General features: G+C 38.1%; 1 protein-coding gene across 2 annotated transcripts in view; it reads right to left on the bottom strand.

The window, feature by feature from the left end:
- Positions 1-19,064, bottom strand: part of LOC148122123 (complement factor H-related protein 3-like) — a 57,264-nt gene that overhangs the window by 16,261 nt on the left and 21,939 nt on the right. The window contains exons 2-4 of one of the 2 annotated variants that reach the window (XM_087906460.1): positions 16,924-17,118; positions 16,387-16,563; positions 2,689-10,365 (exon numbers count right to left, since the gene is read on the bottom strand). In XM_087906460.1, coding sequence (XP_087762586.1) covers positions 10,118-10,365; positions 16,387-16,563; positions 16,924-17,118 — 620 coding nt within the window. In that variant the 3' untranslated portion in view covers positions 2,689-10,117. Of the gene's footprint in view, positions 1-2,688; positions 10,366-16,386; positions 16,564-16,923; positions 17,119-19,064 lie in introns of those variants that run through there. The other variant, XR_015737923.1, reaches the window with a different exon arrangement.

Below are 19,064 nucleotides of genomic sequence, written 5' to 3'. Positions count from 1 at the left end.
GGCAATTGGCAGGACTTCAGGCCCCTCCTTTCTCAAAGTTTTTTGAAGACTGTTCCTGCGAACCTGTTCCCACTCAGAAATATTGAGGGCTCCACTGGTGATGAACCAGGGACTCCACGTTTCTGTAGTTTTAAGAAAATCATCCAAAGTCTTAGTTTTTACAGCTGTTCCTTTCAACAAACTCGTTAACTCTGATTTACCCGGGGTATTCCCCATTTCTTAATTATCTCTTATCTCCTAATTATATCAAGTATCTCTTATTTCTTAATTATATCTTAATCCCCAATGCATCCAGGCCGGCTACAGGATGACCGGGTCCACTTTCCTCACCTTTCCGATCTCGGTGGAAACCTCCAATTACCGCACCAGCATGGTCTGGAACCACGAGTCTCGGCGGAGGGTGTCCAGGTTGAATGAAATCCACAGAGCACGAGGTTGAGGTGAAACAGCAGCTCATTTATTGTTCTGCTGGGGCTAGCTTTTATACCATGGCACCAAATGGGGAGGGGGCTGCGAAGGGACTGTCACCTGACCCAAGGAGGAACTCTCACCTGACCCCAGTAGGGGTCAAGGACTGATCACATGCACTCCACCTTCACCTATCCCCAGTAGGGACTGTCACCTGACCCCAGCAGGGATCAAGAAATAATCACTTGCACTCAAACTTCCTCATCCAACTTCAGGAGCAGAGGGAAGTTAAGATTCTTTGCAGATAAGCACCTCAAATGGGGGCAGGGAAATATAACTCGGGGTAGCAATTCCCACAGATGGAGATAGAGACAGAGACACACATTGGAACACTGGACTTAGCTCCCTAGGTCCAAATGAGAAGTAGAAGGAGGGAGAATGTGAGCAAGAAAGGCAGGACTAGAGGAAACCTTCATCTGACGATAGATGGAGATAGAGACGGAGACCCACATTGGAGAACTGAACTGAGCCCCCAAGATCCAAATGAGGAGTAGAAGAAGAGAGAACATGAAAAAGGAAATCAGGAACATGTGGGGTGCCTTCACCCTCTGATACAAGGGGACTGATCGAATGAGAGCTCACCAAGGCCAGCTGGACTGGGACTGAACGAGCATGTGATCAAACCGGAGTCTCTAAATGTGACTGACATGGGGGCTGACTGAGAAGCCATTGACAATGGCACTGGGTTTTGCTTTGTCTGCATGTACTGGCTTTCTGGGATCCTAGTCTGTTTGGATGCTCACCTTCCTAGACCTGGAGGGAGAGGGGAGGAACTTGAACTTCCCACAGGGCAGGAAACCCTGACTGCTCTTAGGACTGGAGAGGGAGTGGGGGGGGGAGGAGAGGGAGTGGGGGGAATGGGAGGGTATGGGGAGGAGGGGAGGAAGTGGAAATTTTTATAAACAAATAAATAAATTAATAAATTAAAATGATGAAGAAAAAAATATGGAAATCTAAAAAAAAAAAAATTTCTGCTCTGTAGAAAAGCCTGAGGGATCATATGGGCCTGTAGGCTGAAGATGGATGCCTCAACAGTATAAAAGTACTTCAGGTGACTGTCCAGGTAGTAAGATGTCTCTGTCATTTCTAGAGTTTTGGAAGTTGCTTACAACCTTCAGTAATTATTTCAAAACTGAGTTTGCACAGAATCACTGAATGACATTGAGATGATGCAAGGTTTTCCCTCTAGATGTTTTTCTATGTAAGAATTCTAGGATGAACATTTCAATGTTAATTTACATTTATAAAACCCTGTCCATGATACTGATGATGCTGACCTTGGAATCATAAGGTGAAGACCTTCACTCTATTACCATAGAAATTGAATTTCAATTTTATATTTTTATTTTAAATGTAAACCAACTTCATCTTGCTTTTTAAAACTAACCTTTGCCAACTTCTGTATTTCCTGGATCATTTTATCAACCCTCTGAAACTCCAGTAAATACATGTTGAAAGTGCACCAAACTAACTTGACATACTAGCTCTCTAATTCACTTGTAATTAATACATGTCACACTGTTAGATACATTCATATAATAAGAAGATACAATTGTGAATGTTACATTTTCTCCTGACATATATTTTTTTTTCTTTTCTGAGTATGGCGTTTGTGGAACTGGATAAATTGTCATAGACAGTTCCTTAAAGAAATAAAATATGTTCGTTTTCATTTTCAGAAAATTGTAGAATATGTAATATATAAAACAATTAAGGTTCATTTAAAACAAAAATATTCTAACTCCCCATTTTGGCATAGTTACACTGAATAGTTATAAATTTATGAAAATAAATGATGTAGGAAAGACACTGGATACTGAAAACTAGAAGTTATAATTCCTTGGATTTTTTCATTGTGCATTCAATTTTTCCCCCTTATACTTTTCACCATTATGATGTATTTTTATTTCTCTTAATCCATCAAATATAATTTTTGTAATGATTAATTTCACATTTCAGAGCATGTATAGTTGTAGTGGCATTGCAGCTAAAATTGCCACTGTAGTGATGAGCCTGTTGAACAGAGCCAGTTTTTTCCTAGAAGTATGAGATTGCTTATAGTTCAGGCTACATGAAGTAGAAATGAAGTAATGGGGCTCAAAATATAAAACTACATTTGTAAAGTGATGTGATAGCCTTTCATCATCCAGAAAAGAAAAGCTTTCTAATATGTTAAAATTAGAGCTTTTTTTTTATTTGTGCCATATATATATATATATATATATATATATATATATATATATATATATATATAGCTTGAAGTAGATAACATATTAATAAGGAATAAAAATAAAACTGTACTTATGTAATCTGTTGGCTAGGACCACTTTCCTTCTATTCATTTAATAAATGACGACCATCAATTCCAAATCCTTAAGAACAACAGTATGTCACCTCTCACTATTTCTGTATGTTGGTAACTGTCTAAATCATGAAACACAATGCCATGATGGATTGAGGTACACAAGGAAGTACTGAAAAATGACACAATGAGAGGAACAGAGTGAAATGATTCCATATCGACTAATTCAGAATCTCACGTGTATATGTCAGTCCTATGTGAAGTAGTACAAGAGGAAAAGGTTAGCAAGAAAGATGTGCCATCACGGAATAGGTGGACAGTGTGTCCTAATACCAACTTCTGTTGTCTTGCATTTGTTAAACTGAGCATATGAAGTATGATTCACTTGTTGGCACAGCTACATTGAGTGTACCCTGGAGAGAAAAAGCATCATGCCAAGGGAATTGTTTTCAGATTGTGCATTACTCCTGCTGTGCCTCTCCTCTTGTTGCTACTGTGCTACTGGATTTGGCATGATGTGATTGTTGAGGGGAGAATCCCAATGTATGCAGAATAGTTTGATGGTTTCATGAGAAAATTCCACTACTCACTTGGCAATTTTCTTGTAGATAATAATAAAGATGATTTTTAGGGAACAATGACACTCACACATGTGAGACTCGCAGACGGCTGAAAATAAAAACAAGGAAGTTCCACATCTTTTAGATCATGAATATGACTGGAGGAAACAAGCTGGTGATGTAAAAAAGGCAATTAAGTCCCTGTAACTAAGGTGAAGTTTTAATTCCCTGATCATGTATCTTACAGAATTAATCACCGACTTTGGTGTGCACCTTGAGAAAACAAAGTTGTGAAGAGAATTTAAATAATTTTACTGTGTATAAAGAAAAAAGAAAAAAGTAGATGGATGGCTAGAACACTTGAGTAAGGGTATGTCTAACAAAATAGGGGAAAGTATTTGATACCATAAACCGCTGCCTGCAGTGGAATAATCCTTTGGTACACTTTGAAGACATGCTTCACTCATTGTTAATAAAGAGCTAACTTGCCTAAAAGGAGAGGTTTGGTGGGAGAACCAGACTTAGGAGACTCTGGGAGGCAGAAGGGCAGAAACAGGGGCCAGCCAAATGCAGAGAGAAGCAAGATGAATATACAATGCTATAAAAAAGGTACTGCCATGGTATAAAGTGTAGACAGGAAATATTGGTTGATTTAAGTTTTACGACAAAACGGCAGCTTCCAGAACAGGAAAAGATCTTCACCAACTGCCATGGGACAATGGTCTTTCATCCTGTCACTTGTATTATTTTTATTAAAATGCTGATTGACCAGTAGCCAGACAGGAATTATAGGGGGGCACCAGGCAGGAAGTAGAGGTGGGGAAATGAGAGAATGATGGGAAGAGGGAAGCTCAGTCTGCAGTTGTGACCCAGCCACAGAGAATGCAAGGTGTGACTGCCTAGTTGAAAAACGTACCAAGCCATGTGGCCAAAGTAAACAAGAATTATGGGCTAATATAAGCCCATAAAATTATATAATACAATATAAGTTATAATAATTAGTTAATAAGAAGAGCCTGAGAAACTGGGCTTATCAGTTTATAATTGATGTAGACCTCTGTGTGCTCCTTTGGAACTGAGTGACTGCAGTACTGGGCTGGACAGAAACCTGAGTCAACAGTCAACACAATGGGACCGTGTGGACAACTGCATCTACATAAAGCCTGAGGTAGCTTGGGAAGTAATTTTAGATAGAAAAGAATAGAGTAAAGCATAGCTTATTGATAGCAGCACTTTCTTGGGTGGACATTGCTTGTTAGAGGCAAACACGCTCATTTAAGAGAGGCTTCCTGACTCAGCATTAACTACAAAACCCTGCAGCTCTTTTAAGAGGTCCTGCGATGAAACACTTAAATGAAGTTGATGAAAAGCTGACCTCATGGATTTTGGTAAAAGCAGGAACCTTGAAATGCCATGGAGTTTTGGCAATAATCATGGCTTTATCTGGTACCTCTGTCATGAGGTTGGAATTTCAGAAAGCTGAGAAATGGGCTGGATCCAGCCATCAAAGCCACGGCTTTAATCTTAGCCATACTGCTTAGCAAATTAAAGACTCATGTGGTCAGAAAAAGAGAGATATACAGTAAAGATAGATTCAGATGAAGAAAATATCTAAATGGTTCACAATGTATTTTAAAATATATAGCCTTGAGAGAAAAAAGAATAAAGATCTTAAAATAAAGAAAGAGAGCAGTTGGGTATGGTGGCATACACCTTTATTCCCAGAATTTGGGAGGCAGAGGCAGGCAGATCCCTGTGAACTCAAGGACAGCCTGGTTTACAGAGTGACAGGCAAAAATACACAAGAAACCCTGTCTTTAAAAATTAAAAATAAAAACAAAAAAAGGTTAAAATAAAATCAAGTGTAGATGGAAAACACACAGAGAATCTGGTTACTGTATTTTATTATGTTCTCTTTGAATTGTTTGAATCCTGATAAAGCTCCAATAGTTGCTAAAAAGATATTAGTTTATAAATGCTGTTGAATTAATCCAAGATAGGTATTTAGAAAATACCTTGACTTAAAAATTGAAGTTAAAAGTATGTTGCTTTGGAGAAGAGGTTTTGCTTTTGTTTCCACAGGCAATGAGAAGCTGAAGATTAATTCTGAGTTTTAAAGAAAATCATGTTTGATCAAGGAAGATAACCTGAGAAATCTCTGTTAGGAGTGGTTGGCCCATATGTCTGAGTTCTACATCTAGAACAGATGCAAGACTGGTGCCTGAGATGGTCAAGTCTCACAAGATACCCAAGTTACCATTTGATTATAATGCTAAATTTTCTTTAGGTCCCCATAAGATTATAAGTGCCTCCAATAGTCAGGAAGTGTCCTGAAAAGCTACACCCACACTACACCCACATTCCTCAAAAAATGGACTTCCTTTGCTTAGAATGTTGGTTACAAATTGTTATGAATAATGGTCAGGAGAACCATTATTAGATTCAGAGTTCTTGTTTTGTTTTGTTTTTTAGGGGGAAGTGCTGTGGGACTATGGTCTTTCATCCTGTCACTTGTATTATTTTTAATAAAATGCTGATTGCCCAGTTGCCAGGCAGGAAGTATAGGTGGGGCAACCAGGCAGGAAGTAGAGGTGGGCCAATGAGAACAGGAAAATTCTAAGAGGACACAGTCTGCAGTCGTGACCCAGCTGGAGATGTGACTGCCTCTCCAAAAGAGGTACCAAGTCTTGGCTAACATAGACAAGAATAATGGGCTAGTTCAAGATGTAAGAATTAATTAATAAGAAAAGCCTGATCTACTAGGCTGATCAGTTTACGATTAATGTAGTACTCTGTGTGTTTATTTAGGTTGTAGGACCTGGAGGCACAGAAGCCTCTGTGAATAACCAATTCCAAATCTCCAAAATACACAAAGAACTCAAGAAATTGGTCACCAAAAGAACAAATAATCTAGTTAAAAAAAAGGAGGTTACAGACCTAAACAAAGACTCTCAAAAGAGGAATCTAAACTGACAGAACGACACTTAAGGAAATGTTCAACATCCTTAGTCATCAGAGAAATGCAAATCAAAACAACTCAGAGATTCCATTTTACACCTGAAGAAATGGCCAAGATCAAACACACTGAAGACAACTTATACTGGAGACGATGTGGGGCAAAAGGAACACTCCTCCGTTGCTGGTGGGGGTGCAAATTAGTACAGTAGCTTTGGATTTCAGTATGGCATTTTCTCAGAAACAACCTACCTCAAGACCAGTAATGCCATGTATGAGTATATACCCAAAGGATGCTCAATTGTACCACAAGTATATGTTGTCAACTATGTTCATTGCAGCATTTTTTTTTGTCATAGCCAGGACATGGAAAAAATTCAAATGCCTCTCAACCAAAGAATGGATAAGAAAAATGTGGTACATTTACACAATGGAGTACTACACAGCAGAAAGAAATGACATCTTGAAATTTGTGAACAAATGGATGGATTTAGAAAACATCATATTGAGTGAGGTAACCCAGACCCAGAAGGAAAAATATTTTATGTACTCTCTCATAAGCATCTTTTAGACATAAAGCAAAGACAAACCAGCCTACAATTCACAATCCCAGAGAAGCTAGGCAACAATGAGGATGCTAAGAGAGACATACATGGATCTAATCTACACAGGAAGTAGAAAAAGACACGATCTTCTGAGTAAATTAGGAGCATGGGGATCACTGGAGAGGGTAGAAGGGGAGGGGGAAGAAAAGATGGGGACAGAGAAAAATATAGCTCAATAAAATCAATAAAAAGAGTTGTCTAGTAATATGCCTAAGCTATTAGATAAAGATTTATAATTAATAATAATTCTCTGTGTGGCTATTGGGGAATCAACAGTCCTGAAGAAAAATTCTGCCTACAGTTGCCTGCCAGTAAAACAAACTGGCTGAAATGTTCTTGCCTTGCTTAAAACTTAGTTAATCAATAATAAAAGAAAGATTGCAGCCCCTGGAGAGTTGAGTGTCTGGGTCAGGACATAGGTCTCTGTACCCTATTCCACTGAGGCACATCCCATGCCCCGCCTCCACAAAGTTAGGATTCAGAGACCTGGGAGCAGTCTTCCCACACCTGCAGCCATCCCCCACCTCATCTTTGTTCCCAAGTTTTGGCCTGGCTGACACAAAAGAGCTGGAGGGCCTAGGTCTCTGGACCCTAGCCCTGGGAGGAATATCCCATGCTCCACACACATCCAGCTAGGTCCTAGGGACCGTGGAGCAGTCTTCTCACACCCCAGCTGTCCCACACTGCATCTCTGACTACAAAAGTCTAGGCCTATGCTACTCCTGGATGTGTGAATGTCTGTGTCACACCCTGAGGGCCCAGCTGTCAGAACATTAGGTGCTGGAGGCACATCCTATGCCCTACCACCACCCAGTGAGGCCCTAGAGACCTGGGAGCAGTCTTTGACCACCTCTAGTCATCCCCCACTGGATCTCTGACCTCTGGAGCCTTGGATGCCTCTGGAGAGACAGCTGGAGTTTGGCCCTGATTACACCTGGAGGAGTGCTGTAGAGGAGCCCCCAGAGCCACATTAGCGACTACTAGAGGCATGATACCGTCTGCACAGGGATGAAAAGGTACCACTTAAGCCATAGTCCCCACTTGCATCGATTGGAAGGAGAGAGACCCCCTGATACACGGGCCTCACCTGTACCCCTTAGAGGAGGAGATGGGTAGGCACCAATGCAAGAAAATATTCAACAACCTAAAGAGCAGTATGATAACACCTGATGTAGGGATCCTACAAAACGAAAACCTGAACATCCTAATCCAGAAGAAACAGAAGAAAGCATCCTTAAATATAACTTTCTGAAGTTGATAGAGACCCTTAAAGAGGAAATTAATAATTCTCTAAAAGAAATTAAGGAAGAAACAAAGAAAAATTTGGAAGAGTTCAATAAATCTCTTAAAGAAAGCCAAGAAAACCAAGAAAAAGCAATCTAAGCAGGGATACACATATTTCAAACAGCTCAAAACTTGAAAATTAAAATAGATTTCATGTAGAAAACACAAACTGAGGAAATTCTGGAAATGGAAAATTTGTGCAAAAAAATAGTAATTACAGATGAAAGCATAACAAACAGATACAAGCAATGGGAAAGAGAGTCTCAGGAGTTGAAGATACTGTAGAGGTAATAAATTCATCTGTCAAAAAAATGTTAAATGCAACAAAGCATTAACATAATAATCCAGGAAATATGGTACACCATGAACAGTTCAAATCTAAGAATACTAAGGATAGAAGTAACAGAACTCCAGGTGAATGGCCCAGAAAATTTATTCAACAAAATAATAGAAAAAAACTTTTCCAACCTATAGAAAGATATTACAATGGAGCTCCAAGAAGCTTACAGAATACCAAATAGATTGGACAAAATGTCCCCTCATCATATAATAATCAAAACAGTGACCATACAAAATTAAGAATGGTTATTAAGAGCTACAAAGAAAAAGACCAAGAAACATATAAAGGCAGAACTGTCAGAATTACTCTTAACTTCTCAATGGAAACACTGAAGAATCCAAAAGAACAGTCTCTGTTTACAGACTTAAAATAACTTATTTTTATGATTCAAAACTTAATAATGTTAGATATATGTAAGTCCCTCTTAGTGTCCTCATTGTTTTCTAAGTTCTCTGGGATTGTGATTTGTAGGCTGGTTTTCTTTGCTTTATGTTTGAAAACCACCTGTGAGGGAGTACATGTGATAATTGTCTTCCTGTGTCTGGGTTACTTCACTCAAAATAATGTTTTCTAGCTCCTCTGCATAGGAAGTAGAAAAGGAGAAGATTTCCTGAGTAAATTGCATGCCTGGGGACCCTGGGGGAGGATTGAAGGGGGGTAAAGGCAGGCAGGGGAGCAGAGAAAAATATAGAGCTCAATAAAATAATCAATAAAAATTAATACCAACTTTTAAAAAATCTACACCTGAAAAAAAGTATTATGTTAGTGATAGAGGTACTGAAAAATAAAGATAAACATTAATACTCAGTTTACACTGAAATTATATCCTAACTAGCCAAGGTAAACTGAAAACACTGTCAGTATAAATCTATTTTAACTCCCCAATGTTCTTTTAATCATAATAAACTAATAAAGAGCTTATGAAATGTTGCCTGGTGACCCTGGCAAAAAAAGGAGATATGGTGAGTTCCTGCCACCAATTTTCACAGTGTCATATTACATACATATAGAGAGTCCAGGAATGAAGACAAAAATTTAGCAGTCTTTGCTGAATAATTACCATCTTTTCACTATCATAAACTTAATATGTCCTTCCACTGTAAACTCTAAACATCTTGAAAGATATTAAATAGAAACTCCTAACACTATCCCCTCTAAAGACAAATACAGTTTTCTCTAATTATAAATTTGAATGTACTTAATGTCTATTACCTTTATTAATTTGTACATAAGTATGTATATGTTTATTGCCTATTTATTAGTTATAGAGAGTGCTTATAGGTTTATATCACTGACAGAATCTGACACTCATTTAAATTTTAACTCCGTTGTTTAATTGCTTGAATATTTTTTTTGAAAGTAATTTTATTAAATTATAAAAGTTTCCATTTACACCCCTCTTCCCAACACCCTCCCACTCCCCCCTCTCCCTCTCCTCTTCCCTCTTAGTCCCTAAGGGCAGTCAGGGTTTCCAGCCCTGTGGGAAGTTCAAGTTCCTCCCCCCTCCCTCCAGGTCCAGGAAGGTGAGTATCCAAACAGACTGGATACCAAAAATCCAGTATATGCAGAGGAAATTAGTCCCAGTGTCATTGTCAATGGCTTCTCAGAAAGACTCCGGGCCAGCCACATTCAGAGAATCTGGTTGGATCACATGCTCCTTCAGTCGCAGTCTGACTGCCCTTGGTAAACTCTCATTAGATCCGACCCCTTGTATCAGTGGGTGATAGCATCCCTCGCAGTCCTTCGTCATTTTCTTCTTCCTTCTGCTCCTCATTTGGACCTTGGGGGGCTCAGTCCGGTGCTCCAATGTGGGTCTCCGTCTGTATCGCCATCCATCGCCAGATGAAGGATCTATGGTGATAAGCAAAATATTCATCAGTATGGTTATGAACCAAGGCCGGTTCAGGCACCCTCTCCTCTGTCCAGAGAACAATCTGGGGATCTCTCCTTGGACCTGGGATCCCATATATAATCAAGTTTCCTGTAAACCCTAAAATGACTCCCTTAGTTGAAATATATTCTTCCCTGATCCCATATTCATCCTTCCTCCCTTCCCCCCATCCCGGTCAACCGAGCTTTCTCCATTCCTCCCCTACTCCCTTCTCTCTTACCCTCTCCCCTTCCAACAAACCTCCCACCCCCCCCCCCCCCCATGCACCCAAGGTTACCTGGGACTCTTGACTATTTCCTACCTCCTGGCCGATAGCTAAATAGTCTTCATCAGGTTCGTCTTCTTATTTAGCTTCTCTAGGATCACGAATAATAGGCTCAAAGACCTTTAATTATGGTTAGAATCCACTTATGAGTGAATACATACCGTGTTCCTCTTTTTGGGTCTGGCTTACCTCACTCAGTAAAGCGTTTTCTATGTCCATCCATTTGCATGCAAAATTCAAGATGTCATTGTTTTTTACCGCTGAGTAAAACTCTAATGTGTATATGTTCCACAGCTTTTTTAACCCTTCTTCTATTGAGGGGCACCTAGGCTGTTTCCAGGTTCTGGCTATTACAAATAGTGCTGCTATGAACATAGTTGAACAAATGCTTTTGTAGTATGCTAGGGAATCTCTAGGGTATATTCCCAAGAGTGGAATTGCTGGGTCCTGAGTGAGGTTGACTCCCAGTTTCCTGAGAAACCGCCACACTGATTTCCACAGTGGCTGCACAAGTTTGCATTCCCACCAACAATGGATGAGTGTTCCCCTCACCCCACATCCTCTCCAGCATAGGCTATCATTGGTGTTTTTGACTTTAGCTATTCTGACAGGTGTAAGATGGTATCTCAAAGTGGTTTTGATTTGCATTTCCCTGATCGCTAAGGAGGTTGAGCATGTCCTTAAGTGTCTTCTGGTCATTCGAAGTTCATCTGCTGTGAATTCTCTATTCAGTTCAGTACCCCATTTTTTAATTGGGTTAATTAGAGATTTAGTGTCTAGTTTCTTGACTTCTTTGTATATTTTGGAGATCAGACCTTTGTCTGTTGAGGGGTTGGTGAAGATCTTCTCCCAGTTCGAAGGTAGCCTTTTTGTCTTACTGACAGTATCTTTTGCTTTACAGAAGCTTCTCGGTTTCAGCAGGTCCCATTTATTCATTGTTTCTCTTATTGTCTGTGCTACTGGGGTTCTACTTAGGAAGTGGCCTCCTGTGTCTATATCTTGTAGACTACTTCCCACTTTCTCTTCTATCAGGTTCAAAGTGGACAGATTAATGGTGATGTCTTTAATCCATTTGGACTTGATTTTTGTGCATGGTGATAGATATGGATCTACTTTCATTCTTCTACAGGTTGACATTCAGTTATGCCAGCACCATTTGTTAAAGATGCTTTCCTTCTTCCATTGTATACCTTTAGCTCCCTTGTCGAAAATTAGGTGTTCATAGGTTTGTGGGTTAATATCTGGGTCTTCTATTCGATTCCGTAGGTCGACTTCTCTGTTCTTATGCCAATACCAAGGTATTTTCAATACTGTAGTTCTGTAATAGAGTTTGAAGTCAGGGATGGTAATGCCTCCAGAAGTTCCTTTATCGTATAAGATTGTTTTGGCTATCCTGGGTTTTTTGTTTTTCCATATAAACTTGATTATTATTCTCTCAAGGTCTGTGAAGAAGTTTGATGGGATTTTGATGGGGATTGAATTGAATCTATAGATGGCTTTTGGTAGAATTGCCATTTTTACTATGTTGATTCTCCCAATCCAAGAGCAGGGAAGGTCTTTCCATTTTCTGGTATCCTCCTCAATTTCTTTCTTAAAAGACTTAAAGTTCTTGTCAAATAGCTCTTTCACTTCCTTGGTTAGAGTAAGCCCAAGATATTTTATGCTATTTGTGGCTATCATGAAAGGTGATGTTTCTCTGATTTCCCTCTCTGCTTCTTTTTCCTTTGTGTATAGGAATGCCACTGATTTTTTGGAGTTGATCTTGTATCCAGCCACATTACTAAAGGTATTTATCAGCTGTAGGAGTTCTTTGGTAGAGTTTTTAGGTCGCTTACGTACACTATCATATCGTCAGCAAATAATGAAAGTTTAACTTCATCATTTTCAATTAGAATACCCTTGATCTCCTTATGTTGTCCTATTGCTATTGCTAGAACTTCAAGCACTATATTGAAGAGGTATGGAGAGAGTGGACAGACTTGTCGTGTTCCTGATTTTAGTGGAAAGGCTTTGAGTTTCTCTCCATTCAGTTTGATGTTAGCTGTCGGCTTGCTGTATATTGCTTTTATTATATTTAGGTATGATCCTTGTATCCCCAGTCTCTCCAACATCTTTCTCATAAATGGGTGTTGAATTTTGTTAAATACTTTTTCAGCATCCAATGAAATGATCATATGGTTTTTTTCTTTCAGTTTATTTATATGATGGATTACATTGATAGATTTGTGTATGTTGAACCAGCCCTGCATCTCTGGGATGAAGCCTACTTGAACATAATGGATATTTTTTTAATGTGTTCTTGGATTCGGTGTGCCAGTATTTTATTGAGAATTTTTGCCTCGATGTTCATAAGTGAGACCGGCCTGTAATTCTCTTTCTTGTATGTGTCTTTGTGTGGTTTTGGTATCAGAGTAACTGTAGCTTCATAAAAGGAGTTTGGCAATGACTCTTCTGTTTCTATATAGTGGAATACATTAAGGAGTATAGGTATTAGCTCTTCCTGGAAGTTCTGGTAGAATTCTGCATTGAAATCGTCTGGACCTGGGCTTTTTTTGGTAGGGAGATTTTTGATAACAGCTTCTAATTCTTCATGACTAACAGGTCTATTTAGATTGTTCACCTGTTCTTGGTTCAACTTTGGTATATGGTACTTATCTAAAAAGATGTCCATTTCTTTTACATTTTCCAACTTTGTGGCAAATAAACTTCCGTAGTAAGATCTAATGATTCTCTGAATTTCCTCTGTGTCTGTGGTTATGTCCCCCTTTTCATTTCTGATCTTATTAATTTGCATGTTCTCTCTCTGCCGTTTGATTAGTTTGGATAGGGGTTTGTCGATCTTGTTGATTTTTTCCAAGAACCAGCTTTTTGTTTCATTGATTCTTTGGATTGTTTTCTGTGTTTCTATTTTGTTGATTTCAGCCCTCAGTTTGATTATTTCCAGTCTTCTACTCCTCCTGGGTGAATCAGTTTCTTTTTTTTCTAGAGCTTTTAAGTGTGTTGTTAAGTCTCCAATGTGTGCTTTCTCCGTTTTCTTTAATTGGGCACTTAGTGCTATGAACTTTCCTCTTATCACCGCTTTCATAGTGTCCCATAGGTTTGAGTATGTTGTGTCTTTATTTTCATTTAATTCAAGGAAGACTGTAATTTCTTTCTTTATTTCTTCCTTGACCCAGGGGTGATTTAGTAGTTGACAGTTCAACTTCTTTGAGTTTGATGGCTTCCTGGGGGTAGCATTGTAGTTGAATACTAACTTTAATCCATGGTTATCTGACAAGACACAGGTGGTGACTAATATTTTTTTGTATCTGTGGAAGTTTGCTTTGTTATCAAGTATGTGGTCAATTTTTGAGAAGGTTCCATGAGCTGCAGAGAAGAAGGTATATTCTTTCCTATTTGGGTGGAATGTTCTGTAGATATCTGTTAAATCCATTTGATTCAATACCTCCAATAATTCTCTTATTTCTCTCTGTTGGGGTTCTGTCTGATTGATCTGTCCATTGGTGAGAGAGGTGTGTTGAAGTCTCCTATTATTAGTGTGTGTGGTTTGATGACTGCCTTTAGTTCTAGAAGAGTTTCTTTTACATAAGTGGGTGACTTTATATTAGGGGCATAAATATTCAGGATTGAGACTTCCTCCTGATGAATTGTTCCTGTTATGAGTATGAAATGTCCCTCTCTATCTCTTCTGATAGATTTTAGTTTGACGTCAACTTTGTTAGATATTAGAATGGCCACACCTGCTTGTTTCTTAGGTCCGTTTGCTTGGAAAACATTTTTCCAGCCCTTTACTCTGAGTAGATGTCTGTCTTTGTGGTTGAGGTGTGTTTCTTGTAAACAGCAGAATGTTGGATCCTGTTTTCGTATCCAATCTCTAAGTCTGGGCCTTTTTATAGGTGAATTGAGTCCATTGATATTAAGTGATATTAATGACCAGTGGATGTTGACTCCTGTAATTTTTTGGGGTAGTAGAGTGTATGTGTTTTCCTTCTTTGAGTTGTGCTTGTGAAGGATTGCTAGATGTCTGAGTTATTGTAGGCAGTGTTGGGAATGTTGGATTCCTTGGGTTGTGATTTGCCTTCTAATACTTTCTGTAAGGCTGGATTTGTAGCTACGTATTGCTTAAATTTGTTTTTATCCTGGAATATTTTATTTTCTCCTTTGATAGTGAATGATAGCTTGGCTGGGTATAGTAGTCTGGGCTTGCATCCATGGTCTCTTAGTTTCTGCAGTACCTCTATCCAGGACCTTCTGGCTTTCATGGTTTCCATCGAGAAGTCTGGTGTAAGTCTGATAGGTTTACCTTTATAAGTTACTTGATCTTTATCCTTTGCAGCTCTTAATATTCTTTCTTTAATCTGAATGTTTTGTGTGTTGATTATTATTTGGCGAGGTGATGGCTTTTTTTTTTTTTGATCCAGTCTATTTGGTGTTCTGTATGCTTCAGAGTGATATCGTTCTTTAGGTTGGGCTAGTTTTCTTCTATAATTCTGTTGAATATATTTTCTGGACCCTTGATCTGCAATTCTTCTCCTTCTTCTACCCCTATTATTCTTAGATTAGGTTTTTTTTTTATTTTGTCCCAGATTTCCTGAATGTTTTGTGATGAGAATTTGTTGGATTTGCTGTTTTCTTTGGTCAGAGCGTTTAATTTCTCTATGGTGTCCTCAGAGTCTGAGATTCTTTCTTCTATCTCTTGTATTCTATTGGTTATGCTTGTTTCTGAAGTCTCTGTTCGTTTACCTAGATTTTCCATAGCCAGCCGGCCCTCGGTTTTGTGATTTCTTCATTGACTGCATTTCAGTTTTCAAATCTTGAACTGTTTCCTTTACCTGTTTGATTGTTTTTTCTTGGTTTCCCAGAATTTCATTTACGGATTTACTCATTTCTTCAAACTTTTTGGTATATTTGTCTTCCATTTATTTACTCATTTCCTCAATCTTTTTGTTATACTTATCTTCCATTTCTTTATGGCAGATTTTTACCTCCTGTTTAAGTTCCTCTATTATTTTCATAAAGAAGTGCTTAGAGTTGATTTCTTCTATTTCTTCTGGAGTAGGGTGTTCAATTCTTCTAGTTTAGTGCTCCCTGGGTTCTGGAGATGTCATGTTGCCTTTCAGGTTGTTGGAGGAATTCTTGCATTGGCGCCTGCCCATCTCCTCCTCTCTGAATGAAACTCCTCAGCACTTTCTGGATAGAACTCCTCAACACTCTCTGGTTAGAATTCCTCAGCAGTGCAACAGGGCTAGCTGGTTTTCCCAGGACCCAAGAGACAAAAGGGTGGTAGCAGTGGGGGCAGGGAGGGGTCCCGTGGAACACCGAAGACCCTGCTGCAGAAGCTGAGGAGGGGAGGGGCTGTGCTCTCTTCCCAGACAGGCCTGCTGCCCAGGGAGCACCCACTCACGTCTCTGGGTAGAACTTCTCAGCAGTGCAACAGGGATAACTGGTCTTCCCAGGGCCCAGGAGACCCATATTTGTTATTTTTAAACTATATTTTTATAGTTGTTATGATTGCAAAATTTAGAGTACTATAAATTAAATGAAAGTTTACTCAGTATTTTGTTTTAATGTCTGATATTTGTGTTTACTTTTCCATATACTTACCAAGAATCCTAAGCATTCACTCATACACACTTGGAAAGAAATACTTGACACAGTTAATATAGATGAGACAGGGAGTCAAGAGTATCTTGTGATCTCAGAGCTGGTTACTTACTGATATGGATGCATTTAGGTTGAGGAGACCAGCCATTCTCTGTACACGTAATAGTGTCCTGACCATTTGGAAGACTGTAGCCACGGTAACACTGGACTCTTACAGACTGATCTTGTATGTAGTTTCCTTTCTGTTGTAGAATTTCCCCATTCTCTATATGATATATGCCACATAGCCCTAAGGACCATAAGTTAATCATAAATGTTAATTTTTTTTAAAAAAAACTAAGGTTTATGTTTATAATAGTTAAATAAAAATGTGTGACATCAACAATAAAACCAATATCAAAAGTTTCAAGAATAGCACTTATCTTTAGATTTTATGAATAAAACTTGCAAGAAATAAAGATAATCTCATAGTCCTCGTTTTTCAGGTTCATTTCATGAAAAACTGCTCACAAGACAGAAACTAGTCGTTTTTGTTCACAAACTGTTTTGTTTCTTATTTTTTCTCATGAGAGACTCAACTGTAATTGCATATGTGCTCTTCTGTTTCTACTCTTTGATAGAACATGATTTAATACAGACAATGACTTACTGCGACATGGGACTGCTGGCTCCCACCCTTGTGCAGTGCAGTGAATAGTGTCCCAGTATGTCCCTGAGGGAGGCAAAAATCCTCTGTTGCAGTAATATTCAAATGACTTTCCTGTAGCTACTGGGAAGTAGGGTTTGTGTTCCTTTTCATCATATAGACCTCCATTTTTGATTTGTGGAAAATCACAAGGTTGATCTTGCAATAAAAAAAGACAGAAAAAAACTCATATCAGAGATAAAACACTTGACCAGTAAATTAGTTTCTATCAATTACAATAACTGCAAGTTTAGAGAGTATTCAGAGAAGGAGACAAATAAAATCCATACTGTTGAGGTATGTGAGAAGGTCTTTCCTCATTATTTTAGGTTATGCCTGACATGTCACCAAAGAAGTGGGTCAGGAATATTTATTAATATCCAATGTGATAGGTGTTTATTTAAAATTTTTATCAGAACTGAAATCTAATTTGATTAAATCAAAGTGAACTATTTTTATAACTTCATATTGAAGTACCATATTGCTCTTCGTATTAATAAATTTATAAGTAATGTGTCATTAAATTTTTCACTTCATGCTATTATTTATAAATAAAAAGTACTTTTAATATCAGAAAAGTATTAACTTTTCTATGAAGTATGATTTTACTACAGGGATCCTCATGCAGTATGTTAAAGAATTTATCCAATACATGACAAAACACAAAAATCTCTTATAGCTTCCTTGTTCATTCACACATACTCACATTTTTGCATAGTTTATAAGTTTAAATTTTTTTTATCTTAAGTGTTCTTCTTTAAAACTTTAGAATTTTGCTTTTCATCAGACATTAAAAACTTACATTAGCTCATTGAGATTTCTTTATAAAATGTTCTAAAAGGGGACATGATTTTAAATAGGGATATTTTAAACTTATAGACACATTCCTGTGCCTTTTAGCTAATCTTCATTTTCATTTGGGCAGTTGTTAATCTGTGTTTGTCCCTTTTATAAATAATTCCTCAAAACAAATCTTATTTTCCTCAAAGTGAATGATCAGCAGAGGTAGTCAGTAGTTAAAGCTGTCTCGTTTGAATACTACACTTTTCCAGGTGCAGGATGTGGCCCCATCAGCATTGATGCATGGTCCATCACAGTTTTAATTCAGGCTCCTCACAAAATTGATTAATATATATACTAATTTTCACCTGTTTTAAATAAGTACCAAACAGTTCATTTTTTGATCTGTTCCAGGAATCCTAATTTTTAATTGTCAAATTTCATCCTACTTCAGATTCAACATGACACACAAGATCAATTTGTAGACTCTCTCTTAATGAAGATTTAAGCTTAGCATCTATTGTATTTCTTCAGTTTTGAATTTTTCTGTATTTTCCCTAGAGCAACAAACAATTTAATGAAAGAGATGAGAAACTGAGCAAGCCTGAGAAGAGAGCACTACACGTTTTAAATAAAATATGTATTTAATAAAATTACAATGAAATTTGTCATTTTTATTTTACTTAGTGAAACACCAGAAATTCTGCTATGAGAAAACTCAAATTCAGATATGTTTAGGTCACAGACAATTCTGATATCTTTGGGAAGATCTATATTGTGGATCTTGGGTTTGAGGTTCACTGAACTACTTAGAGTCCACAACTGTAATTGTAAACCTACTCAAAAGCCTTTGGTTTCATGAGATCTTAAATTAATTCTGTTATTGTAATAAATTGACATGACACTGACCAATCTTCTAGATATATATGTTCATATCTTGGATAGCCAACACTGTCAACATTAGTCAGAAATGCTTTTCTTTTCCAGTAAGCTGTGGTGAATGTAGAGCCTTGTTAATGAACAAGGTACTGGGAGTAGTGAGAGTGAGCTCATCATTAAAAAGACATTTACATCATCCCTCAAAAGTTCACAGAACATGTGGATGGAAGGGCATAAAGATTCTAAGCACAAGAATGTAGTCATCTTGGCTGTGAAGTATCTTCAGGACTATTCAGAGCCATTATAATCAAAAACTACATCAACAGATGAACGTCTACAGATGTCTGCACTGAGTCTATCAAGAATGACCCATCAACACCCAGGCATGAATGGAGTAAGCCTTGGGAACTCTGGCCCCACCTCTGACCAATTCCAAATCTTTTTGG

Source organism: Myodes glareolus, chromosome 5 (genome assembly GCF_982192425.1).
Source record: "Myodes glareolus chromosome 5, mMyoGla1.1, whole genome shotgun sequence".
In the NCBI taxonomy this organism is placed as follows: domain Eukaryota; kingdom Metazoa; phylum Chordata; class Mammalia; order Rodentia; family Cricetidae; genus Myodes; species Myodes glareolus.
Note: the sequence above shows the minus strand (reverse complement) of the source record. Positions and strands in the feature narration are given on the sequence as shown.